The 27427-nt window shown below is 41.0% G+C and overlaps 3 protein-coding genes across 4 annotated transcripts in view; 2 read left to right on the forward strand and 1 right to left on the reverse strand.

Annotated features, from left to right (window-relative positions):
• LOC308311923 (N-chimaerin-like) overlaps window positions 1-27427 on the forward strand; it is a 168915-nt gene that overhangs the window by 68236 nt on the left and 73252 nt on the right. Inside the window, exons 26-29 of one of the 2 annotated variants that reach the window (XM_080758724.1) lie at window positions 1092-1199; window positions 1289-1440; window positions 2307-2468; window positions 3698-4366. In XM_080758724.1, coding sequence (XP_080614850.1) covers window positions 1092-1199; window positions 1289-1440; window positions 2307-2379 — 333 coding nt within the window. In that variant the 3' untranslated portion in view covers window positions 2380-2468; window positions 3698-4366. Of the gene's footprint in view, window positions 1-1091; window positions 1200-1288; window positions 1441-2306; window positions 2469-3092 lie in introns of those variants that run through there. The other variant, XM_080758723.1, reaches the window with a different exon arrangement.
• On the forward strand, window positions 13288-14960 carry LOC308311425 (kelch-like protein 8; the record flags this gene model as incomplete). Its single annotated transcript, XM_080758111.1, has 3 exons — window positions 13288-13575; window positions 14309-14501; window positions 14953-14960. 3 exons carry the CDS (start codon window positions 13288-13290, stop codon window positions 14958-14960), a joined length of 489 nt encoding a protein of 162 aa, XP_080614237.1.
• Window positions 24419-26721, reverse strand: LOC308311502 (gamma-glutamylaminecyclotransferase B-like). The gene is made up of 2 exons (XM_080758195.1): window positions 26690-26721; window positions 24419-25343 (listed from the first exon to the last, which is right to left on the reverse strand). Exon 2 carries the CDS (start codon window positions 25315-25317, stop codon window positions 24841-24843), a length of 477 nt encoding a protein of 158 aa, XP_080614321.1. The 5' UTR covers window positions 25318-25343; window positions 26690-26721; the 3' UTR covers window positions 24419-24840.

The following is a 27427-nucleotide window of genomic DNA, read 5'->3' on the forward strand; positions in this document are numbered from 1 at the left end:
AGCATTGAAACTTGCATAAAACATGATGCATGGACAAGACATGAGTATTAATGAAGTGCCTGTTTATCTGTTTCCCACAGAGAGGTAGGCTATAGAGGAGATCTGGACACAAACACGATGCACCACAATCAACACCAATTAACTAATTCATATAATAATGAATTAACACAAGTAACACCATTACAGTCCTGATGAGCTGCCATTCAAACAGAGACTAGTCTCTGTTTACTGCCATTCAAACAGAGACTAGTCTCTGTTTACTGCCATTCAAACAGAGACTAGTCTCTGTTTACTGCCATTTCAAACAGAGACTAGTCTCTGTTTACTGCCATTCAAACAGAGACTAGTCTCTGTTTACTGCCATTCAAACAGAGACTAGTCTCTGTTTACTGCCATTCAAACAGAGACTAGTCTCTGTTTACTGCCATTCAAACAGAGACTAGTCTCTGTTTGCTGCCATTCAAACGGAGACTAGTCTCTCGGCCCAAAACTGTAAATCCTCGACAACGAAGCAAAATTAACTTGAATGGCAGAAATCCTGTGTCACGCCTAAGACGAAGTGCCACAAATTGAGTGCTGAAGATGCTTTTACATTTTTTTTACCTTTTTTTATAAATGTTACATTTTAAATGAAATGTAGTTATTGTTTGAAAAGTGAGTTCACAGACTTTTAAAACACAGCTTGCCACAATAACTAGCTAGTATCTAGTGCACTTATTTTAGGTCCAGTGCACTGACATTTAGATCCTTGCGTCTACCTGAAGGTCAAACATTCAAATTCTCCCCCCGAGCAAGCAGGCAGGCTCTATTAGCTCAGTGATAGAAAACGTCAGCTCTTTTGCGCAGCAAACCCGGGGTTCAAATCTGGGCGTAGAACAGGAACGTTTTTAAATCCAGTGTACAGAATGATTTAGTGCATGTAGGCTCCTTGCATGTCTTGTCTTCTCCCTTGTCTTCTGTCTAATGTCTCGAAACAACACAACTGGCCATTAAAACACGTTGTCTTTGTGGATTCACGTGTCTGTCTCTCACGCGCTAGGCTCTCATACCTTTCTCTGTGTTCTCTTGTTGTTGTCTTGTTTGGCCTCCAGAACCAGCTGTCGGGGAACCTCCTGAGGAAGTTCAAGAACAGTAACGGTTGGCAGAAGCTCTGGGTCGTCTTCACCAACTTTAGCCTGTTCTTCTACAAATCTCACCAGGTGAGACAACCAACCTACAACCACCCTGGCTACAACCATGCTGCTGTATGTTCTATTCTTCATCACGTTTTATCTCCTCTTCCTCTTAGGATGACTATCCACTGGCCAGTCTTCCTCTACTAGGGTACTCTGTCACGGTCCCCTCAGAGTCCGAGAACATCCACAAAGACTACGTCTTCAAGCTCCACTTTAAGTCCCACGTCTACTACTTCAGATCAGAGAGTGAATACACATTTGAAAGGTACAGTATTGGGGGGAGTATTACAAATATAAAACAATTATTTTAGAAAAGATAAACTCCCTGAAGAAATGCATACAATTCCAATTCCCAATACTTTTACTTCTACTCCACTACATCTCATAGACAAATATTGTACTTTTACTCCACTGCATTTATTTGGAAACTTTAGTTACTTTGTAGATTTTGGTTATTATTATTACAAAACATTCATTAACCACTTCAGCCCTATATTCATTTCGGGCCACAAAATGCGTCACGTTCAGGTTCATTAATGAAAACTTTAAATGAGTACATTCTTCATATTGAGTTACTTTCTACTTTTGGTACTTTTTAAGTACATTTTGATACCAACAAGTACATTTTGGATTTCTGGACTTTTTTTCTTTTACTACTTTTACTTTTTCCAACCACTGCGAGTGCCGCGCTCTGAACTAGGTCTGCTATTTTATTTATTTTTTTATCGTTAAAATGTGCCTCAAATCTTTCAGAAAATTGTTATGATTTAGAAGACATTTAAATTAAATTAAATTTCGACGTCAGGCCTGAATGGCAACTAGTCGACTATTCAACTAGTCGACTAGTCGACCTTGTTGGTACTAGTTGACTAGTTGATAAGATTGTGTATAGGCCTCAAGATCAGGTAGATTAATAGTTATAGTCACCAACGTACGCCGTTTTTAAACGTACAAATATTTATTTCCACATACTGGAATAGGTATAGTTAAACAACTCGTCGACTAGTAAACTAGGCAACTGGCATAAAAATGACTATAGAAATGAACGCCCTATAACTGCCTTCACACACACACCATGAACGGCCCTCTGCTCCTCTCTCTCTCTCTCTCTCTCTCTCTCTCTCTCGGCAGGTGGATGGAGGTGATCCGCAGCGCCACCTGCTCTGCCAGCCGCCTCCTGTCCTCCAGGAAAGACCCCTACTGATCCACCCCCCACCCTCCCCCCCCCCCCCCCCATCAAGCCCACCCCTCTGTATAGAAAGACACTCCCCCTCACGATACAGCCACATCCAGGTACACTGCGTATACGTAGGTTCATCCGGTCGTTGGGGGGGAAATGAGTTCAGGGCATGAAAAGCTGACTCAAATCAGTGTTGCTGAATCGTTTTAAACGTACAGTACCCCCCCCCCTTAGACCAACTACAGAACCCTTCCCCTCACTTGTACGTTTTAGTAGTACACTTTAAAAACAATGATCTCTTTCACCACGCCACTAGTGGGAGATTAGAGATAATCTCTCATCCACTGTGTAATTTAAATCTTTAAAAAATCATTTTGCCCACGCCGTTCGAGTGGAAGTGCACATAGCATCGATTGCCGGCGTTTCCCCGTCGTTATTTCAAAGGATACGCGTTTGTTTTCCAACTTGGGTTTTTGCTCATTGGTTTTTAATTAAGCATTTTAGCGAGCTCTATACGGTCTACACTGAAATCATTTATTTTGGCGCAGAGCTTCAGATACCTATATATCTGCTTCCATGAAAACGTACAGTAACTGCAACCAATCGTTGTCCTATTTTCTTTTGCTGTATGTTGGCCTATCATGACCCTGAATACAGTGAATAGGTGGACACTAGGGTTCACGTCATTTAGGCACACGGCTTATCGAGCAGAGGGCTGTGCTAACACACTCTCTGTCCTCCATTCTGCTGGTGGAAACTAGCATACGAAGTGACAGACGGTGTGGTGTGTTAACGCATTTAGGGCCTGACGTCGAAAATATATAAAATGTCTTCTAAGTCCTGACAGTTTTCTGTCAGGATTTGCTCCACGTTTTCACGAATTTTCAAAAATAGCAGACCTACAAGCTCGTAGCGCGGCACTCGGTGCCGCACTATGAGCTTGTAGATCTGCAATAGATAAAGCGTAACATAATGCTTAAAACACCAAAATGAGTTGAAATGTGTTATATTCCAATTTCCGGGTCCCTTGTTATTGAACCAAAACTCTATAGCAATAATTGCTATCAGAATATAAAACATACGGTATATATATGTACAAATATATACAAAAGAATATCAATAACGACACTTTTAATCATACCCAATGAGTACTAACAACAAAACTAACAAAATACACCCCAAGTTGAAAACCAAATCATCCTTAATGCTCTTTGAAGCCAACGATTATGATTGCCTCATTGAATGTGTTTACAAGTGTAACAATATCCTGCCAATTGTCACTCAGGATATTATAATTGCATTTCTTTGTAAGCCTATAGCATAATGTTCCCTGGGGGTGAAGGTTCAGAGGAGGAGGAGGACGACAGAGGGGCACCCGTTGAACATTGAAACACAAAGTGCGACATCTAAGCATTCCGTTTTCCGACAAGCATCGTATCCGGATCTCGGGTTGTCAAGGAACGGTTTTCTAGCCATTTCCGAGAAGCCTGGAATCTTTTCACCGTCGGATTTTTTGCGACGGGTGTTAAGTTCCGTTTACAATGAGTATTAGTTTTGCTGAATTGTTGTATACAGGGGAGGGGGTATCGATGCTGAGGATATGTAAATATATTAACGGCTTATTCTGATTATAAGTTCTGTGCTGGAATCTGTGGAATATTGTGCACCTGTGCAAACACACTCGACTGTGAGACCTGTTTGTTTGTGTGACAATCTATACATAACAAATTAATGTGTCCCAGTATGCCACTTTTTGGAGACGACTGACTGCGAGATTTGTTGATTTTGCTTTTGTAGAGCAAACCTTTGTATGATACTTTGATACACTGTGAAATGTTCCACTTTATTTCTGTGTTTTTTATTAGTTTTTATTTGTTCATTTTCTCAGAACAACAGAGATTGAAATCTTTCAGAGCCAAACGTCTGCCTTTTGTGTATTTGATCTGGTTTTCAGATTTTTTTATCATTTTAAATAAAGATGATGAAAGATTCTCTTGATGGACCAATGCCAGTGAAGTTGACTTCTTCGTTCCCATGAATAATGCCTTGGGAGTTGGAATTTATGTAAACTTATGTACAGTGGGTAATGTAGAATGTTGTGACCAAAACCGTGGCCATGAAACTTGAACCATACCTATCCTATGGAAAGAACAAAGTAAAAAACTGTAAAAATACAAAAAGAAAATGTGGTTGGCAGAGAGACAACCTCGTTATAGAATCAGAATCTTCTTTATTGTCACATCACAGTTTAAACACAAAAAAGTGTGTGATTATTAATTAATTCTATTAATTTTACACGATAACACGATTTCTAATCGTGTTATTTTTCCAAGAAACAAATGGAAGAAGAAGAGGAGGAGGGGGGTGGGGTCAGGAGATCAAGACAAGAAAGACAAATTGAGAATCTTGTTCCACACAGACAGCAGGGCCGTAGGGTCTCAGACAGCAGGGCCATAGGGTCTCAGACAGCAGGGCCGTAGGGTCTCAGACAGCAGGGCCGTAGGGTCTCAGACAGCAGGGATACTCAAATAGATTTACCTGTGGGCCACATTACAAAAATGGCAAGGGGCCAGTAGATAAAATTACGACATTAATGATACTTGATAACTTCTCTCTTTCAATTGCTTTATTTTCGCAAAATGTATCAAAGTACAATGTGCATGCACACAATATGTATTTTTTTTGTATTTCCGCAATTTCCATTTCCACAATTTCCTCAATTTCCATTTCCGCAATTTCCATTTCCACCATTTCCGCAATTTCCGCAATTACCATTTCCGCAATTTCCGCAATTTCCATTTCCACCATTTCCGCAATTTCCATTTCCACCATTTCCGCAATTTCCTCAATTTCCATTTCCGCAATTTCCATTTCCACCATTTCCGCAATTTCCGCAATTTCCGCAATTTCCGCAATTTCCATTTCCATTTCCAACTATTAATGGCAGCTGGGTTTCATCATTCAAATAAAATAGAATTCTGTCCGTTTAGCTATAAAATTATGTCAGGGAATAGGGATACAGAGTATATGTCTTTCATTTGCATTGCATCTCCCCCCCCCCCCCCAAGCTTTTATTTTCGTTCGAGTAATAGTACAACTAATAGTATTACTTATAATAATGTAATTAAAGATAACTTCATTCAGATTTTTTTTTTTTTTTTTCATTTTCCAGATTTTTTTTTCTTCTTTTTTTTAGATTTTCATTGGTGGGCCAGTCATAATGGTCCCGCGGGCCTGATGTGGCCCGCGGGCCTGAGGTTGAGTATCACTGCCCTAGGGTAGGTACCCTCACAAAATGCAGTAATCCGGGCCTTTGTGTGTGGAGTCTGCATGTTCTCCCCGTGTCCCCTCACACAATGCAACCTGGTCTCTAAACTAAAATGCAGTAATCCTGGTCTCTAAAGTAGTTGACTATGTGACTATGTCTGGAAATGTGCTATATAATCATCCTGAATGGGGTGCGCCCTAAATAGGTAAACCAATATAGCAAAAAATACTTTAATGCCAATAGTATAACAACAGCAATAATAATAGTGAAATAGTACCTTATTTTACAGTATTTGTTTGAAGTTGTTTCCTATAATTTAGCTGTAAAACCATATAATTCACAATGACTTGGTGAGTGAGTGGTGAATAATAGACACATCTGCTCCCAGGCCGTGCATGGAGATGGAGTTCCAGTGAAGCCAGGAGTCTATAGGCATGTATCAGACCGATACGTGGATTCACTCAAATGTAGCGTGGAGCAACATGTGAGCGAATCCATGTTAGCAGTCTGGCTAATGTCCATGGGAATGGCTGTATTTAATGGTGTAGTGGCCATAAATGTACAGCAAGTCTGTGGACTCCATATCGTATCTGGACGGTCTGAAAAATAAAAAGTAACATATAGACATTAGACACATTTGTTAAGAACAGGAAAGCATCAGTGTAATACAGTCACATTTTTTATATCGGATAGCAGATTTGCAAGCTTATTGTCATGCTGCTTGCTCTATGAGCATATAATCATTATACTATATGAATGAAATATTTATTTTCGTGTCATACAACTTGGGCTCATCCCATATGGGATTATGACACATTTAACAAAGTACGTTAAAAACAACTGACATTAGTCCTTCCTGTTCATATTCCATAATGCGTTATTAAATATATTAATACATATTTGTACAGTATTTGAACAAAATTAAAACACATAAAACAAGGCCATTTCCTTCACAGACAAAATATGACGAACATGGAAATAACTGCTTTGCTAGTTTGCTTTGACCCCGTCACCCTGGTAAAAACTTGTGCACCTTCCCAGTGCCAAACTGAAATCTGAATGAGTGCCTGTCTGATGACACCTGTGCACACCCAATTGCCCAATACCTTCAAAATAAAAGCCTTTAACTGGAACACAAATAAACTGGTAGAATTATTGTATGCATTATTATTTCAAACAAATCAACAAATAAATGTGAAATACAAAATAGTGAATAGCTCCAACATGCATTATCTTCATATCTGACTGAGAAATACAGGTAGCCTATGCCCTCAGACATTGTGTGGGGAAATGAAACAGTTATAGCTTCTACTGTAGGTGTTTCAATTAATTCAAGCAACTTAGAAATAAGAATCTCATGTGATGTCACAATTTCACTGTTCTGTGTTTGTATAGCTATGGAAAAAGTTTGAAGAGCAACAGCGAGAAGAGTCAGACGTCCCAGGAGTTTACGGAACCAACATCATACACTTATGGATAGTTTGGTCTCGATTAAAATTAAACTACAAATAGATCTGCTATAATGTTACCCAGTGATATTTACAGGAATGACGATGATGGCAATATCTGCTCTCTGTGAGTACACATTAAATCCTCAGTCTTAAATTAACTCGAAAAGAGGACTCAAATGAATGAAAAGGTGGTGAATTACACAGTAACTGAGGCTATTGTGTATTTAAATGTAGGCTATGTCAAAATAATCCACAATGGTATATCTCTTGACAGACATTAAAACATTGACTAAAACATTGTATACACAATACACTATGAATTAAGTTTAAGTTAAATTACACAAAAATAATTGTGAGTTAGATTCAACCTAGAACCCCCCACTTTCCTCAACCACCTAGCCTGGGCAGCATTCCATTTTGGGTTTATAACACTTTAATCTTAAAAGTAGCCGATCTGCAAGAGCCAATACAGGATGTTGCTGTAGCATGCTGCAAGCTGGATTTGTACTCTGCTACCAGGGAAACTCTTTTTAGGAGTATATGATGATATTTATCTGTACTCTGCTACCAGGGAAACTCTTTTTAGGAGTATATGATGATATTTATCTGTACTCTGCTACCAGGGAAACTCTTTTTTAGGAGTATATGATGATATTTATCTGTACTCTGCTACCAGGGAAACTCTTTTTTAGGAGTATATGATGATATTTATCTGTGGCGACTTCAACCAAGATCTGAATCCACAAAAACTCAAATCAACAGATGACTTCATGAATAGAATGTACAGTATGAATGTATTCCTTTTAATATCCAAACCTAGTAGAACAACAAGAACCACAGCGACCTTAATTCACAACATTTATTTAAAATTATGTTTTTATCATAATTGTCCAGTACAAACATTTTGCATCATATGGTACATTACAGTTACAGTATGATTGTTGTTAAGTCTAACAGGTGTGAATTTATCAAAAACATGCGTCATGTTATGACTCCTCCTGGTCAGATGCTCATCGATATATTTCCAGTACTCAATCATGACCAAAGTGTCAAAAAAAATTCTTCATTCAAAGGGGAAAAAATTAAATAAAATACAGCTTTTTGGAAAAGACTAAGGAGGCGCTTTCACATAATTACACTCGTTTGAAAACAGATACAAGGTCAACAATGAGCAAGACACCAAAAAAACAAAAAAAAACAAAAGAGAGTACTTTTTTAATTCGCATATTCAGTCCATTTAGTCCAAATCCATCTAGTCCTAGTTTCCAGATACTATGACCTAAGAAACCATTGGACTTTGGGCTGGTCTGAACTACCCTCACATTAATGTGGCATTTTGTCACTGAGTGTCACTGTGGAGCGAGCAGGCTGAGGATGTAGATCTCATCTAAAATAATTATATAGATTATACCACTAGTATTATACAATGTATTATTCTAGCATTATTCATTCCATACATATTATCTAATTATCGTATAGATTAAATTACTATGGTATTACATAATTGTAGCTATGTCTATACCAATTATTATACCATTAGCAACAGTAAGACGCCTGAGAAGGTTGACAAAATCAAAACTGGTACAACAATAAATCTTTAAACTTAACAAAAACAAAGAACTCAAGCTTAAGATCAACAGAGCGCGTTTACGAAAAAATGTGGTACATATTATCTAATGATGATAACACATTTGCATTCCTTTCGTCTTGTTTTTCTTTAGAAGCCTACATGGAAAGACCGCATTGCAGGAAAGTGAGGGAACATTGGATTGACCCTCCAACAGATATATTCTTATATATGTGAAAAGTTCCCTGAGCGTCGGGGCAAGAACATCAAGGTAGTTATCAGGGTTGAGTTTGACACCACATTTTGATGTGGTGTCAAACTAGTAGTCTTTTGAATAAAATTCCTTTGAGTTTTAGTCATATTTTAGTTGACTAAAAAAAATACCATAGGATTTTAGAATCGCAATGGCAGACTGTACACTTGGTTGCATGCTGAAAATAGCCGATCTACAACCTCACAAGCTTGTAGATCTGCTATATTCAGAACGCAACACCTGAGCGCAACCAAAAATAAAATGACTTACTTTTAATGCTACTGGATCTCTTCTCCACTAGTCCCTCGAACATTTTAGTCTAGTTTATTTTTGACGAAATTGTCAATATATTTACTCTTAGTTTTAGTCACCATAGTCTTATAGCTTATAGTATTATATAGATTATACACTAGTATTATACAATATATTAATATAGTATTATATAGATCATACCACTAGTATTATACAATATATTGAAGTATTATATAGATTATACTCTAGTATTATACAATATATTAATGTAGTATTATATAGATCATACCAGTAGTATTATATAGATTATTATTATTATTAGATTATATTAGATTATAATTCCTCCAAGAGAAATATGAATATATATGTGAGAAGTAGGTTTTTCGTTTGATTTAAATTTATTTGACAAACATTTGCGTCACTCACGGCACTCCATGTTAAGTGATTACTATTCTAATTATTATTAGCATACAGTATGTCAGCAGCTTACTCCACATAACTGATTGCAAACAACCCCTCCAGGATCTCAGGAAGCAGAGGAACCAGTGTTACGCCAGAATACATGAGCACCGGATAAAAGAGAAGACGGGGAGAAAGAAGGTACTTTTGTAAGCATGTGTTTGTCCAGGAACAAAACACATTTTAAGAGGGACCGCCGCTGGGGTCAAAATGTGTGGACTCTCAAAAAGGTGGGTACCTGTTACCTGTTCAAGTGTCTGACTACCAGATGTGTCCATCTGGACCTACTGGAGAGTATGGATGCCGAAGCCTTCTTAATGGCCCTGAGACGGTTCATTTCAAGACGGGGGACCCCCTTGGAGGTCCTCGCTGATTGTGGTACCAACTTCAAATCAGGAGACGCAAAGCTAGAGGAAGCTTTCAGAACGATGGAGCCTCAGCTTCAGGACCAGTTATCTGACCACCAGATCTCCTTCAAATTCAACCCTCCGGGTGCGCCGCATTTCGGAGGGACATGGGAACGGGAGATCAAATCCGTTAAGACGGCCCTGAGGGTCGTCTTGGGTGACCAGACCTGCAGCGAGACTGTCTTGCGAACAGTTCTCATCGAAGTTGAGGGAATACTGAATTCCAAGCCCCTTGGTTACCTCTCCTCAGATATCGCTGACCCTGATCCGATCACCCCAAACCTCCTGCTGATGGGCCCAAAGGATGCCTCACTCCCTCAGGCTATCTATGCAGACCACCATCTCATCGGCAAGCGCCGCTGGCGGCACAGCCAGGTCTTGGCTGACCACTTTTGGGCTCGATTCATCAGAGATTATCTTCCGAGTCTTCAACAGAGGGGGAAATGGAGACAGGAAACGCCCAACCTGACCAAAGGTCGAGTGGTCATGATCGTGGACCCCCAATTGCCTCGTGCCTCCTGGCCAACCGGCCGGGTCACGAAGACCATTCCTGGTTCTGATGGTCGCGTCCGAACTGTTGAGGTCCAGGTGAAGACCCGGACTTATCTCCGCCCTGTTGCCAGGATAGTCCCTCTTCCAGAGGTGTCTGAGGAGGAACATTGAGCCTTTGTACAGAAAGGAATTTACCTAAATTCCGGGGTGGCTGTCAAAAGGCCCATGCAGACTCACATTGCGTTTAGTGGTTGCACACAACAACACTCACTTTGAAGACGTTAAGCGCGAGGAGCAGAAACAGAAAGTTAGTTTAGTTCTAAATAAATGACACCCATTTCGGTGTTAAAAGAAGTCTTCTGGGTTCCAGGACTACTGCACTGGATGAAAGACACAGAGTTTTAGGTGATAAGGTGACAACCGGAAACTACAACATGACGTCATGCAGCTCCTCACGCAGCTCTAGCCCCGTCTGCTCGTACTTCATCAGACGGTCGTCTGAGGAAGAACGAGAGAGAGAGATGGAGAGAGCGAGAGTCAAGGAGACATGTGTGCTTGTGGAGGAGACCAAGAAGCATCCCGACACAGTTCTAAAAGGCCTGAACCGTCTTCGGCTCAAGTTGTGTGATGTGATTCTGTGCTGTGGGGGACAGAGCTGTGCTGGCATTATACAATATATTGAAGTATTATATAGATTATGCTCTAGTATTATACAATATATTAATGTAGTATTATATAGATCATACCAGTAGTATTACAGACGGCAGGGTTAAAGCAGGCAATACATCCGACTCCCAAAATAAAGTTGCTTTTGTGTCAATGCTCCGCAAACACCCATCCTCTCCGGTAAAGGCCCCTAAACGTACCACGGTTACCAAACCATTCAACTTATCACAAGGGAACAGGATTTCCTATATTATATTATATTATATTATTATTATTATTATTATATTATAATTATTTTTATTTCAGAGACAAAGAGCTGCGGCAGTGAAGAAACACCGCAATAAAATCAACAATAACCCTGTACTCCGGGAGGCGTACAGGAGGAGGGACAGAGAAAGGTCAGAAATACTGTAATATATACTGTATTATCCTGTCACATAGTGGATAAGAGATGCCATTGGTTCTCAGGCATAGTTAGGCTGAAACACTGTCCAAGTAGTGTCACTACTTCAAATGGTTGTTGGGTTGTTGTATAATGTCAACACATAATGATAGGGGTCATTGGCTATACATGCTAAAGCTGTTTGTTTGTCCAGTGTTTTAGTACTTATTCTTTTAGTGGAGAACAATGGAAGCAACGTGTTGGCGTTTTTAAAAGTGCTTAAGTGCTCATCTTTTATTAAGATTAGGTTAACCAAAGCAACAGTGATTGGTCTTTCTTGATCCAAGGAAAGGTTCATGTTTACCTTGTGTAGCCAGTTGCACCGCCGCACCCAAAAGGTCAATAATTGATGTAGTTTTAGTCGGTCTTTTGAATAAAAGTCCTTTGAGTTTTAGTCATAAGATTTTAGAATGGCCATGATGATACTAGCATTATACAATATATTGTAGTATGATATAGATTATACACTAGTATTATACAATACTAGTGTATTTGGCCAGATATCATTATGCAGTGCTCAAGTCTACACCGACCAGAGTCCAGCGGGAGCGCTTTAACTTTACTTGTGTACTATTGCTCATTCACAATGCATTTTGTGGTTGAGAGAGCCCTCCATCAGATGGCGCTGTGGCGCTGGATGAGTCAAGTATACACCGTAAGACGCCCTGAGGGCGAGAAGCAACCTGTTGTGACATGTTAGAACAGGTCAGCTCCATATATGGAGATCTAAGGGTTAGAGGTGAGATAGAGTTGCTGACAGGCTCCATATATGCAGCCTTTCAAAGACTGGTCAAACCATATGGGCTTCCACTGGAAATGCATTGGAGCGGCCATTAAACACAGACACAAGACAAACGCAAGACGGGTGTCTTGAATTTGTTAATGCAGCCCAGTAAGGGCATATGTGGACCCCGCCCGCTCACCTCCGCCCCACCCCCTCCTGGTGCTGTCTACATAGCATGTTATGTGGACAGCACTAGAATTGCATTGTATATAGTCATAGAACGCCATAGTACATATGTATAGTTTCATTATATAGATATTCATTCCACTGTTACTTTCTTAGCTTACGCATGTTTGTCCATGTCCAAAACCATTTATTTTTTAGCATTATTAATTATTTAAAAATAAATAGACTTTTATGTATGGGATATATGTATCTATGTATCTATCTATCTATCATGTATCTATAGCTTTTATTTTATGAATTATAATGTAATTCAATATAAAAAGTTTCACCACTAACCATCTAATTTCTAGGCTACTCACAGGAGTGTGCGTGCGTGCGTGACGTGTGTGTGTGTGGTGCAGACTGCAGATGATCAGCCTTGATTTAATTCACTCTGCGTTTGCTCGCTAGCAGTTTGGACTGGACTCACTGGAGTGAAACGTAAAAGCTGATGTTTGATTTATTTTACATCAATATGACACGTTTTAGACACAAATCTTTAACACTAGTAAACTTTTTATACAGCAATAGCCTATATCTCTCCCTCTTTTTGTCATATGACAAACAATAATTAATTGTATTTGCTGCGGCTGCATTGCTTACTAGCCTGCCATCTGCTGTAGATTTTAATCTGAAGTGGAAAATCAGCCTAGTGTTTTCATGCGCCTTGCAATTGTGGTCTGAATCCTTTAGGTTGAACTGGTGGCGCGTGCCTGTTGTGAATATATGAAGGCCCATTTCCACCCCACCAACTGCCTGGCGGTGCGCACGTTTGCCGAGAGCCATAACCGCGTGGATCTAATGGACATGGCCGACCGCTATGCCTGCGAACACTTCTGCGAGGTGGTGCAGTGTGAGGATTTCCCGTCTGTGTCGCCGCAGCACCTGCGCACGCTGCTGTCCTCCAGCGACCTCAACATCCACACAGAAACACAGGTGTACAATGCAGCAGTCAAGTGGTTGAGAGCCAACCCACAGCACCATAAGGCCTGGCTGGACCAGATACTGTCTCAGGTTAGAGAAACCTCTGCCTGCCTGCCTGCTATATAAACACCCCTAACAATATTATACCTCATCAATATTGTAACGATAATATTGTATTGTGACAATGATATAATGCATTATTATTTTTCAAGCTATCTTTTGCATCAGCAATCTTTTAAAGATTTATCAAAGATATCTAATCTCATCATGATATCGATTCAGAGCTAATCAGATCATAGTCAAGGTAGACGGTGTGTATTAGTGATGGGAGATTAATCGGTCAACATATCGGTATTGGCCTTAAACCAATATATCTGTAATCGGTTTTAGCAGATATTTTATTTTATAATTATGTTGAAAAACACCTGAAAAAGCCTTTTGTGATGATGAAAACTGTAAATTATATCAGTGCTTTCTGGGGGAGCTTTCAAAAGAGTCAACATTTGAACATTTTTAAATAAAAATACTACATTCAAGCTGTTTATGTTGGGATATGGGCTAACATTTCAATAACTGTTCATCCCTAGTTTTGGAATAAAAAGGCATTGCTTTTTATCAAATTCAGTGTTTATAAGCTGGAATGGCCAAACATATTATGTTTTTATACAGAATGAGATATCACTTTGCGGCCATCGGCCAAAATGTCTCATCCTAGTGTGTCCATACACATCTTAGTGTGTATGCATGTTCATGACATATATATTACTGTATAATGGATGTGCAAGCATAATTACTATTATTGAGTTGTCAATTTCCCCTTCAGGTGCGCCTCCCCCTGCTTCCAGTGGAATTCCTGACAGGGACGGTGGCCAAGGAAGAGATTATTAAAAGTAAAACTAATCTCAACTGTCGGGACCTTCTGGACGAGGCCATGGACTACCACCTTCACCTAAGCAACAAGGTGGTGCCTGACTTTAAATATTCGGTCCGCACTACACCCAGGAAACACACTGCAGGTATGACTCACTACACCCAGGAAACACACTGCAGGTAGGACTCACTACACCCAGGAAACACACTGCAGGTAGGACTCACTACACCCAGGAAACACACTGCAGGTAGGACTCACAAGGTGGAGTTTGGCTTTACTACATTTGATCATCATGTGGGATCTGCCCCATCCCCCTCTTTGGGGTGGTGCTTTCATAATGAGAAACACTGGTCTGATAAGACTGCAAATGGCAAACATCAAAATGTGTACTTAGATTATACCACTAGTATTATACAATATGATATTATTGTGGCATTATTCAACATATTATCTAATTATCCTATAAATTACAATTATGTAATACCATAGTAATTTAACCTCTTTCTATACCCATTATTATACCTTCAGTGAGACCTGCCGCCCATTCCACAGTGACACCCGTGTGTCAGACTCCTTATTCTCTCTCCTACTCTCAGGTTCTTGAGATGGATTTGATTCTTTATTTTGAACCTTCAGGTAAAACAGTAAAATAAAATAATAATAAACAATGGTGTAATGCTGCACGAGTTGTATCAAGTCATTTTATGACACGCGTGTGATTTTTTGCTGCCCCCCTCCCCCCCCGGTAGACAGAGGAAGTGTAGCGCCCAGGATTACATTCTATAATTCTTGACACTGGGTTGCAAAATCGTGGGGAAAGTTTAAGAAGAAAACAAAAAAAACAAAGGCCTCTCACTGAAGCCAAAACCCCAGATTGCAACCCAAGTCACGGGTTCTGTTGCTTCGGCGCCACCTGTGTCCACACACCGACCACGGTGACGCTCAACCAGAACTTGTCCTCAAATTGAGAAATTCTCCAAATACTGCACCATTGTTGAGATGGTTGTTGCAGGCCACCATCTCCTGCTGTAGGCCTCCATCTCTTGCTCCAGGCCACCATCTCCTTTTGCAGGCCACCATCTCCTGCTGCAGCTGACGATAGAGAGCGATGACTTCTGGGCCTTGCTGCTCAAGAGACACTTGCAGAGCCTGGGGAGGAGAGGGTCATTTATCAGTGGGGTACAGGTACCTATAGAATAGAACCACAGCCTGGGGAGGGGAGGGTCATTAATCAGTGGGGTACAGGGTACCTATAGAATAGAACCACATCCTGGGGAGGGGAGGGTCATTAATCAGTGGGGTACAGGGTACCTATAGAATAGAACCACAGCCTGGGGAGGGGAGGGTGATTTATCAGTGGGGTACAGGTACATATAGAATAGAACCACAGCCTGGTGAAGGGAGGGTGATTTATCAGTGGGGTACAGGTACATATAGAATAGAACCACTAACCACTAATGTCACATGCTACTTGAAGCATAAGCGTGCTGAAATAGAAGCCACTGTTCTTGAGTTTAAACAATAGAACAAGGAGACGGGTACCAATTATATGGTTGACAGGTTCAAAATGGTTGAGGTGGTCCAGGCAGATTCTAAAAAGGCCTTCTAAATCCTAACCCTTTAGTTTTCTGAAAAACTAATATTTACCCATGTTGCACTTTGTGCAAAGAATATATTCTAGAATAGGTACCGGTATATGAAAGTTTGACCTTTTTTTGTAATTCACAGGACATTAATAATTAATATGAATTATTAAGGTAATGTTACCTCAGGAGAAAGCTGGGGCACGGTGACGGCAGGCCGCTTAGGGCCTCTGGGGCTCTCCTGGTGAGAGGAAGCAGCAGCACTGGTGCTAGGAGGTCCCATGTGGGAGACCAGGGGGTCCTACAGCTGGTCTGGCATCAGGGCGCTAGGAGGTCCCATGTGGGAGGCCAGGGGGGTCCTGCAGCTGGCCTGGCATCAGGGTCGCCCGCCTCATCTCCAGAGGGTCTCCCGTGCGAAGCTCCTCGTCCGAGACTGTAAAGTCTTGACCGAGGCTTGGCTGGAGGGGAAGAGAAAAACAAAAACTGGGTTTAACTAAAGGGATAAAAACGAGCGGGCCGGGGTGGGGTGGAGTTTAGCAAGAGGGTCCCAAAACAATTTGTCAAACCTCTAAAGATTTTAGTGTAAAAATAAAAGGCAATGGCTTTTTTTTTCTTTGAACTCTTTCATGTTAGTTCCATTGATCCAAGCCTGGACACAATTATTTGATCAAATAATACGGACAAAAATATTTCCTTTGTGTAAACTTTTGAAGACTTTTCGGACGTGGCTCCTCCACGGCCAAGTACATATTGACTTGAATGTCCTTGAAAAGGTTAGAGATCCAGGTCTTCACTCACCTGGGGCTCCAGAGGGTACTGGTACTGGAGGTGCACTTGAGGTGAATTAGCCGAGTCTTGTTCCTTGCCTGCAGCTCGGCGATCCTAAGGGCATAATGTCGATCCCGCCCGCTGACCTCCGCCCCACCCCCTCCTGGTGCTGTGGCCATCTTGGATCTTAAACACAATATAAACAAAGGGAGAAGGGTGGGGCAGAGAAAGGCCCTTATTGCCCTGCGTACCTCCCGGTTTGAATTGGCACACAGGAGGCAGCAGGATGTTGCTTTACTGAAAACAAGCGTTTCCAAACTCTGACGGCAAGATGGCCGCGGTCTGCAAATGGTCAATTGGTTTAGAAATTGGACCAAAAACAAATCTCCATGAATTCAAGACCTTGTGGTGTGAGTTATTGATGGAAAATAAGTCAGTGGCTGGAACAGGCTATACGACTTACCCGTTCTGAATATATGAACAGCAGATTTCCTGGTTTAAAGTCGCTGTTTTTGTGCGTTAACTGGACCCCTGCAAAAAATACTTTATAATAAATATTGTTTACTTAAAAACTATGAATTTCTAGGACCAAAGCATGTAAACAGAGTAACTATAATTGAATTGAACATGGATACTTACATTATTTTTCACTCCCGGCTGCTGCCGACTACAATGAGAAAAGTAACAGAAATAAATCTGATATATATATATATATTAATTATATCCGACACGATCACAGCATGGGCCGACACAAAGACACACTCACCTCAGTATAATTCTTGAGATAGTTCCACTACCGCGTGCGTTATAGGATTTTTACATTAACCACTCGTCCCTGTCATCAGCTCAGTGGCCTTGTGGTTAGAGTGTCCGCCCTGAGACTGGGAGGTTGGAATGCAATCCCCGGCCGGGTGATACCAAAGACCCAGTGCCTCCCTGCTTGACACTCAGCATCAAGGGTTGGATTGGGGGTAAATCCCTGCGACATACTCGCGTCATGTCCAGGGGTTGTACTTGTACATCAAGCTGCCTCACGCTACAGAAACAGGAGATAGGCTCCATATATATATATATATATATATATATATATATATATATATATATATATATATATATATATATATATATATATATATATATATTATTTTTTTTAAGAAATAGTAGTAGTAGTATAGCGTGTTGTTTGGTTGTAATTGTTCCCACTTCCCAGTGTGTGCACTCACTGCACTAGCAGCGCTGACAGTTGCGATTGCATCATTGTATAGGCAATGCTGCCTTCCAGTTATAGAGGGTATGCGCATGCTTAAAGTGAATGGCACATCGAGTGGCAAAGCAACAGGCAAAGTGAGTTTAACATCATTTAATGTTGTTTAATGCAATCAGATATGACTTTTCTGTGTGGATGTATGGGCTGTCAAAACCAGAAAGTAGTTTTTTGACACTCAGTATAGGCATTCCTGCATAAAGTCCGGGTTTGATGATGATGTCACGCGCATACCCTCTATACCTTAAAGTATTTATTTTTTAAATAATTATTAAAATTATGATGTCATGAACGGGGCCTCCCGATCCTTAAGGCCGCCCCTGACTAGACCATCTACAACAGTGGTATTCAGTTGGCGGCCCGCATGTGGCCCGCGGGCCGCCAATTGAATACCACTGATCGTCCCCTTGTGGCCCCTGAAAGAATTTTGGAAAAAAAAAAAGTTACAGGTATGGTGTGTGCGATATTAATTATGAGATTACCATAATGACGGTAATCATTAAAGGACCACTTTTCAACCTATCTTCATATAGCAGGATAATATGTCTATACAGCTCATTACTGTGCGGAAATATACATAAATCTTCGCGTTTGAGCACAAAAAGCATTTTGAGAACCCACAAATGTCAGCGCTTCGCGCACACACTGTGCGGCCCCCCACACAATAATTCTACAGTTGTGGCCCCCGGCCTAATCTAATTGAATACCCCTGATCTACAAGCTCACAACAAGTCGTTGAGCTTCCTTGTAGATTGGCTATTTTTGGAAAAGAGGTTTCGGTTTACAGAGGGGGGAGAGCAGACCAAGTACCGCTGAGCCAAATAGAGCACCAAGGTCCTGACGTCACTCGCTCATCTTTGATTGAATAACAGTTTGCAGAATTACAGTACATTTCAAGCACAAACTCAATACAAAGACTGTTAACTGTGAGTGGACGACCCAATTAAGCATTACACTCGTTTACAGGGTCCACCTTGTTCAATGAATCCCCTCGATTCCCCTGGTTCACAGAAGTAATTTCTCTATGGAGAATAACATGGGCTCATCTTTAAATCGTTTAAGCGTTGTGGTCCGAAAAGAAACAAGCCGTCTCTGCATTGTTGTCAGGCGTCTGTATCGTTTACGCCAGTCAGTCACTCATATATGATACAGTCTGTTTCTAGGGAAAATGTAACTAATTCAGCAGCAGTAACTATAGCATTTTCCCTCAGTCAGTTGATTATTCATATCCATATGAGTGAAGCGGCCGGGATGATTTGTTTATTATTATTTCAAATACAAATCTTATATGAGGCGATCTAAAATCCGGGATTACAATGCAAATAAAGTACATGAACCCGCGGCTCTGCACCCTCTACGGATATTGACGTCAGACTTAAATTTACTTAAAGGAAGTAAATTAGCCCAGTGTCCATGACATGGAGTCCATAGACACTTTTAAATACTAAAATATCTAAAAACACATATTACCCACATAACCCCAGGAAAGTATTTGTCTCCCAAACATCAATAAAATAAGATCTGGTTGCAAAATCTGCATAATTGTCCTCGGGTGCTAAATGGGTTAAAAACATAAAACACTTTTTTTTTTTTAAATGTACCTCTTGCCCTTGGCCTTGGACATCTTGTCAATGTTGAAGAAATATGGCAAAAATGTCGACTCGTCACCTATAAACGTGCAAAACACAGAAGAAAAACTATTAGATTCATTTGTTCCTCTTTTAAAACAATTAAATTAATTATTTGTTGTCATCATGTTAAAAAAGGTATGGCAGGTGTTATTCTTCAGTTGAAAGAAAGGGCTTTTTGTTTAAAGGTGATAGACAAGTTTTAAGCAAACATGTGTCACAAACCAAACCAGCTGCACTGCACTCACACCTGAGCCATTTGTACCCAATGCTCACATCACAGACGGTCTAAAGCCCGCAATTACAATAATTGTAGGCTATGAACTAAAAATAATCTAACCACTCTAAAACCTAATCTAAAATGCTTTCCTGGTTTAAAGTTGCTGTTTGTGTGCGTTAACTGGACCCCTACAAACAATACATTTCTAGGACATCAATACTACTACATCTACTTCTGGTTTCAGAACATCCCACTCCACTGACACATGCCTTCTCTATTTGAGCGACCACATCAAACACGAGGTGGATGCTGGAAAATACTGCGGCATGGTCATGCTGGACCTCCAAAAGGCTTTTGACACCGTGAACCACTCCATACTGGTTAACAAGCTTAAAGCTATTGGTTTTGATAGCACATCAGTGAGCTGGATGCAATCCTACCTGGAGGGGAGAGAACAGATGGTGGAAGTGAACGGAACACTGTCCCCCCCCCTCCCAGTGAGCTGTGGCGTCCCACAAGGAAGCATACTAGGGCCTTTACTGTTCCTAATATATGTAAACGACATGACTTCAGCTTGTGACTGCAACTTGTTCCTGTTCGCAGACGACTCAGCACTGCTGGTCTCGGACAGGAACAAACTGCAGGTTGAAAAGACCCTCAGCTCTGAACTCGGTAGAATCTGCACCTGGCTCGCTGATAACAAACTATCCTTACACCTGGGAAAAACTGAATCCATTCTCTTCGGATCAAATAGTAATCTCAAAAAGGCAGATGGCTTCTTGGTTAGAGTTGGTGATGATATTATCACACGGAAGGATCAAATTACCTACCTAGGTTCCATCCTGGAGGCCAATCTTTCCGGTGATAAGATGGCCACCAACGTAATCAAAAAAGTCAATCAAAGAACAAGATTCCTCTACAGGATCTCCTCACTGGTCGACAAAAACACCTTGAAGACCTTAACAGGAGCCCTTGTACAAGGTTTCTTTGACTATGCATCCACCTCCTGGTACCACAGCACCTCAAAGGCCCTTAAAACAAGGCTCCAGACCTCCCAAAACAAACTGGTCAGGCTCCTACTTGGCCTCACCCCCCGAACCCACCTCACCCCTGCCCACTTTGACAGGCTGGGATGGCTTAGGGTCGACGACAGAGTACAGCATCTTGCAATGGGTCTGGTCCACAAGATTAGATACACCACCAAGATACCCATGTACCTGTCTAAATACTTCCTTAATGTAAACGAAGTCCACACCCACAACACCAGAGGGAGTGCAACAAACCATGTACAACCCAGATTCGGCACAAACAAGGGACTAAATTCTTTTCGCTCCTATGCGACCAAAATGTGGAACGCCCTACCAACAGTCATTAAGACATGTGAATCCCTTGGCTCCTTCAAAACTGCTCTCAAAGGGCACCTACGGATGGCTGCAATTCGAAACTGGCCTCTGTAAAAGCTGAATTTGTATCTGGATTGTACTATGTTTTTGTATGGACGTGGTGTTGGGTGCCTGCACATATGCACACATGGCATCAACGCATGGTGCTGTGTGCAGGCGCCCTACACTCTGTCTTTGTACTATGGATTGTACTATGTTTTTGTATGGACGTGGTGTTGGGTGCCTGCACATATGCACACATGGCATCAACGCATGGTGTTGTGTGCAGGCGCCCTACACTCTGTCTTTCGTTTTCTTTTCTTTTATCCCCCTGTTCCCCTCACTGTATATATACTTTTTTTCCCTTTTCGCTTCCTATATGATGAATTCCTGTTCTGTTCTTTAACTACATAGAAGTGTCTATTTGTTTGTCTCTAAATGTTTTGATGAATTGAACAATGTGGACCCTGTTGTAAACAAGTGTAAGGCTTAATTGGGTCGTCCACTCACAGTTAACAGTCTTTGTATTGAGTTTGTGCTTGAAATGTACTGTAATTCTGCAAACTGTTAATAAAGATTTCAATCAATCAATCAAAACTTAAAGCACGTAAAGAGTAACTAGAATTGAATTGAACATGGATGAATGCTTCGGAGCGGCGTTTAAAGTTTAAAACACTTTAATATTAATTAAACTTTACGTAACAGAACACATCCAACCCGTGTGGACGGCTAACATCCGTGGCTTTAGGATTATACACTTTGTGTCGTTATTGTGTTCATTTATGGAGATTTACGAGCTGTAGGCCTATACTACAAACAAAACATCTCCATCCAGGGTTTAACACACTACATGATGCTTAGTCCAGTTACCCTGGGTAAACCTTTCCTTTCCTTACACACATGAATGTATAGCGGGTGCTTTAATTAAGGATACAACTACAAACCCAGTGTGGTTTAAGGTTTAACTTTAAGACAAAATATCTATTTGGAACAGATGCCGTTTGTTCCTCCAACCTTGGATCAAGACCATGTGTTTTATCGAGTAAGCTATGACTTTCACTTCGATAGATATAGGCTATTGGTGTATAAAAAGTTTACTAGTGTTAAAGATTTGTGTCTAAAACGTGTCATATTGATGTAAAATAAATCAAACATCAGCTTTTACCTTCTGTGGCGTTTCACTCCAGTGAGTCCAGTCCAAACTGCTCAACCAGCAAACGCAGAGTGAATTCAATCAAGGCTGATCATCTGCAGTCTGCACCACACACACACGTCACGCACGCACACTCCTGTGAGTAGCCTAGAAATTAGATGGTTAATGGTGAAACTCTTTATATTGAATTACATTATAATTCATAAAATAAAAGCTATAGATACATGATAGATGGATAGATACATATAGCCCATATCCCATACATAAAAGTCTATCTATTTTTAGCTTTGGTAAAAAATATATTAATAATGCTAAAAAATAAATGGTTTTGGACATTAATCATTCAGCAATGATGTGTCTTCTTATAGCTATTATAGGCTTCATCTTCATCTGCTTGTCTTTGGAAACTCTTAAAGTAGGCCTTCAGACACATGTAGTGTCTGCTGATGGACACTAGATGGCGTCCAAACAGCAGCTGATGTACACAGGTTCCATCACTACAGTTCACACAACTTATATCATTTAAAAAATAATGAGGAATTTCTGAAAAGGTTTGTGAGAGAAAGTCCTTGTTGGCAAGAGAAATTGGTAGCCTACATGGTTAAGATCTGTAACCCAATGACTGTTACCAGGCATTATTGAATGAATACTGAATAAATGATTACTTGTGTCATCTCATGAATATGTAAAAATCACACCCGTGTGAACTGAGTGGTGCAACTCCCCTCTCCCCCCTCCTCTCTCTCCTACTACTACTACATCTCCTGATTAAGCCTCAAAGTCGACTGGTGGACAAAGGACCTCTTTAGTCTGACCTTATTGTATGCTGGTACACCATATCTCCTTCCTGAAGGCAGCAACCTATATTCTCCATACAACACATGCTTAGTATTAGAGGTGATATTTCTTGCTAACCTTAGGGTGCTGTTATCATATGTGGATGTATAAAGTTTCTGAAGTTGTTGTCCAACAATCTTTGAACAAATGTTCAGTTGTTGCAGCAGTTGTGACTTTAGGGCTGCAGACAGACATCCATACCAGGTGGTACTACAGTACTGAAGAACACTCATAATAACAGAAGTGAAAAACAAAAGAAGAATCCGTCTACCAGCACCGAAGGATCTTAGATCTTACACACTGAATCAATCTTTCCATGTCAAAAGATGGTCTATTACTACTCCTAGGTATTTGTACGAACATACCTGGTTGATCGGTTCACCATGAATAGTAATGGGGGATCTGTGTATCTCTGGTGGTGTACCAAAAACAATCTCTTCTGTCTTTTTTGTGTTAATGATGAGAGCGTTGTTATCACTCCATTCAACCACCTTATTTACCGGTACTCTGTTGCAGTCCAGGATTAACTATTATGTTAACTTCATACTGGAGTGAATGGGCAGTGACGGATTAACCCCTCTCAAGGCCCTGGCGCTTCACCAAATCAAAAGGCCCCTACTGATTCAGCCAATTAATTAATTAATTAACATGCATGCGTTTAGCGCATATCCACTACTGCCTGCGCTGCCCGCAGACACACAAGACACATCAGGCACTGCCGCACTGGGCACAGCCTTTCCAACTTCAGTCTGCTAAACTATCTGCAATTTCCCCGAAAAATAATTAGCCTATATCTACAAGCTCCATTAGCAGGCAGCAGCATGTTTTGTCTAAATTGTCTTTGTGGCCAACACATGTAGCTACATTTGCAAACAGTGCTGTTGACCATGTTGTTACATGGTCCATATAACATGTGTGCACCAACAGACAATGCCAATATGCTGTATTATCATTAGAACGTTTTAAAGACAGATTAATTATTGACGACAATGCAACCTGTGGGTCCAACGTCACTGAAAACTTTCATAATGGCAATTCAATTAATTTACTCACGAGTGCTGAAATCGTGAAATGGAGGATGTAAGAACACACTTTTGTTGCATTAGAGCAGGGTCAATATGAAGTTTTGCGCCAAGGTCTTGTTTATATTCCTCTTTACATATAGGAACAAAGGAAAAAACAACGGCTGCCTTCAGTGCCTTCGGTGCGGAAAACAAAATTGGAATGCCGGAAAACCAACACGACAGTCCCTGCCCTTCACACTTTGAAATCAATAAACAAAGTAGGAGTAGTTCAACCTGAGTTTGAGAAAATATAAAATAAAAGAGAACACTTTAAAAGCCTATAATAAAACAGTATTGTACTGAGGGACCTTTCTGGACACTGGTCTGGCTTGCTTACATGAACCACCAGAGTTTTTTAAGCAGGTATACAGTCATACTGATTATAAACTCTGCATTTGTATTGCCTTCATGCAGTCTTCCCTGCTATATTGATGCACCTTCTACATTATATTGTCATTTGAGATGTTATCCGCTCTAAATTGGGGTGTGAATCTTATTCTTAATCTGGTGCTAAACCTTAACAGCTTTGTCTCGATGGAATAATATACTATTCCTTGGTTTCTAGCTACACATGTATGTTTGATATCATGAAATGACTTGTGTGTGGTCCATATACTCCAAGCCGTGATCCCCATAGGAGTCATAGTTGTCATAGTTGGGCAGTGTGGGCCAGTCGGGCTGGTACGTCTCTGTGCTGTATATAAACGCATCGACGACGCTCCCCACCGACGGGCTCTCCTCTCCGTCTTTCCCTCCGACCCATTCCACCACCTCCAGCTTCACCGTGGTCCGTTGGTACATGGCGGGAACGCCCTCGAAGGCGTCCAGGAACTCCAGCATCCGGTCGTCGACGCCGTAGACCTCGCCCAGGATGCGTTGGCCCTCTCCCGGGATGTCGAGGAGGAAAGGGATGTTGTGTTCGCCGGCGATCACGAGCGGATACTTCTCCACGGTGCGCGCCGAGGCGAGGAACCGCGTCTCGCCTTTGGCCGTGTCGAACATGCGATGGTAGTTGGGCTGGCCCTTCTTCAGGGTCCCGTACACGAACACCACGTGTGTCATCTTTGGGCGCAGGATGCTAAACACTCCTGGGGGAAAAGACAGTCGATAATCAGACTTGATGTCCAGCATTTGTTACAGTATGTCTTCTATAAAGCCCTAACCACACCAAAGGGTCGTCCCGCCCCACGTTGTCCCACGTGATTAAAACGCATGGAATCCAATGGCCCGAACCACACCGTTTTGGACCCAAGGAGCTGCATGGTGACCCTTCGGTGTGGTCAGGGCTTACGTCTCTGATGTATGATGACGTTCTCATCACCATACATACATCATCATGATGAAAGGCACCACTCACTTCACACAAGTGTGATTTTGAAAAGAAAAGAATAATATATTTCAAAGAAGGAGTAGTTTAAATAGCAGATCTACAAGTTTGCTCGCTCGCACACACACACACACACACACACACACACACACACACACACACACACACACACACACTACTCTCTCTCTCTCTCTCTCTCTCTCTCTCACACACACTATCTCACCTTATTAAAACAAGGCAACTAACAAAGTGTCTATCTCTTATCTTCTGCAGATGACTGTGCGTCTAGCAAGCCCTTTGGACCGTTTCTTAGGCTAAGAGTTCAATGATTAAATCTAATGGAACTGGGATGACGTTTGTCCTACTTGTGTCAATCATAGGAGCAGATCATTAAATCAACAATCTGCCCTACGTGTCATAGATCATTAAATCAATCTGATTTAGTTATGATGACAAAGAGAAACATTTACAATGGTCAATCTTGTTAATACCGCTTACGTGCTTAAATCAAACATGCATTGCATATTGGTTGCAGCTGTGTTTGCCTTGTTATGTATGAGACAGCTAGTGGAAAGGTTGAGTCTCATGATCAATTCAACCTAAGTATAGATTGTTGTTGCTAAGCTTTAAAATGCTAACTTCATACAAGACAATTAAGTTTAGTTTAGTCAAGGTTGTACTTTATAGAATAAAGAGAAAACAGAGTAACACATGTGCATGTTTTGAGGGGCGAGATGACCTGTTACCCATGTAACCTGTATAGCAAGGTTAGGTCAACTTTTTGTGAAGTGAAACTTTAATTGTGATTATGCTACAGCATGTGCGATTGTGCCACTGCAATAACACAACAATAACACTAAAGTTACACATTAGTGTTACCAACACTGTAACACAAGAACACATGCTTTTTCTGAAGCATACAATGGACCATGCATGCCCTCTTGTACAACTACTGTATACGATGTGTGATATGTGTACAACTTAACATTTCCCTATTAACGTCAGTAATGCTAAACAGAAACCAACTTATAGTAAGAAGGTGCAGTACAAATAAAACACAACTAATGACCAAAGACGTTTGTTATAACTTATACATGACATTCTTACCGTTAGTGAAGCGAGGAAAGGCTCTCCTTGGCAGCGGCTTGAATGTACTAGAAATCTTTCATGAGTTTTCGTGACAATCCTGACGAAGCTCCTATCTTAGTAGCTTCTAGTGCGACAGCGCCATCGTGTGTCCGCACCTCCATCATGGTCAGCATATTTTATTTTCAGCAGCACATAAATGCCTATAGTGACTATAATGTTAGAACCATCTTCAGCCCTCGAATTTCATCATTTTAAGGGCAAGGCCACTTGACCTTTTGTGTTGATAACTTACGTCATCATGCCATGGAAATAATGAATTGAACTTTAATACGGGTTAATTAAATAGTTATTCATTTCACAATGGATTTATTTACAAATTACCATTATTTGTAAACTCCTGAGTCAAAGGTTCATACAATCTTGACTGAGTTGACTCTGGATTCATCAGTCACTGATAATTTGAATATGGGGCCATCCCCATATTTAAAAACGAATGTTTTTTTTGTTTTGTTTTTTTAATAATTTTTATCCCACGATTTTGCAACCCAGTTTTTTCACCCAGTGCCAATTATCTAATGTAATCCTGGGCGCTACACTTCCTCTGCCAACCTGGGGGGGCAGCGGACAGACCTCATGCCTCCTATGCATGAGGAGTCCAAGTTGCTGCTTTACACCTGACAGGGGGGAGTTTCCCCGGCCGCACATGGAAGGAACATGTTATTTCCGACCAGTTCCTTTCCCCTCCATCAGGCGCCC

Source organism: Protomyctophum bolini (genome assembly GCF_963924005.1).
Source record: "Protomyctophum bolini genome assembly, chromosome: 24".
In the NCBI taxonomy this organism is placed as follows: domain Eukaryota; kingdom Metazoa; phylum Chordata; class Actinopteri; order Myctophiformes; family Myctophidae; genus Protomyctophum; species Protomyctophum bolini.

What these genes read in the sequence shown, in the direction of transcription:
- LOC308311502 (XM_080758195.1), bottom strand. Translation starts at nt 25,317, where the DNA reads ATGACACACGTGGTGTTCGTGTACGGGACCCTGAAGAAGGGCCAGCCC.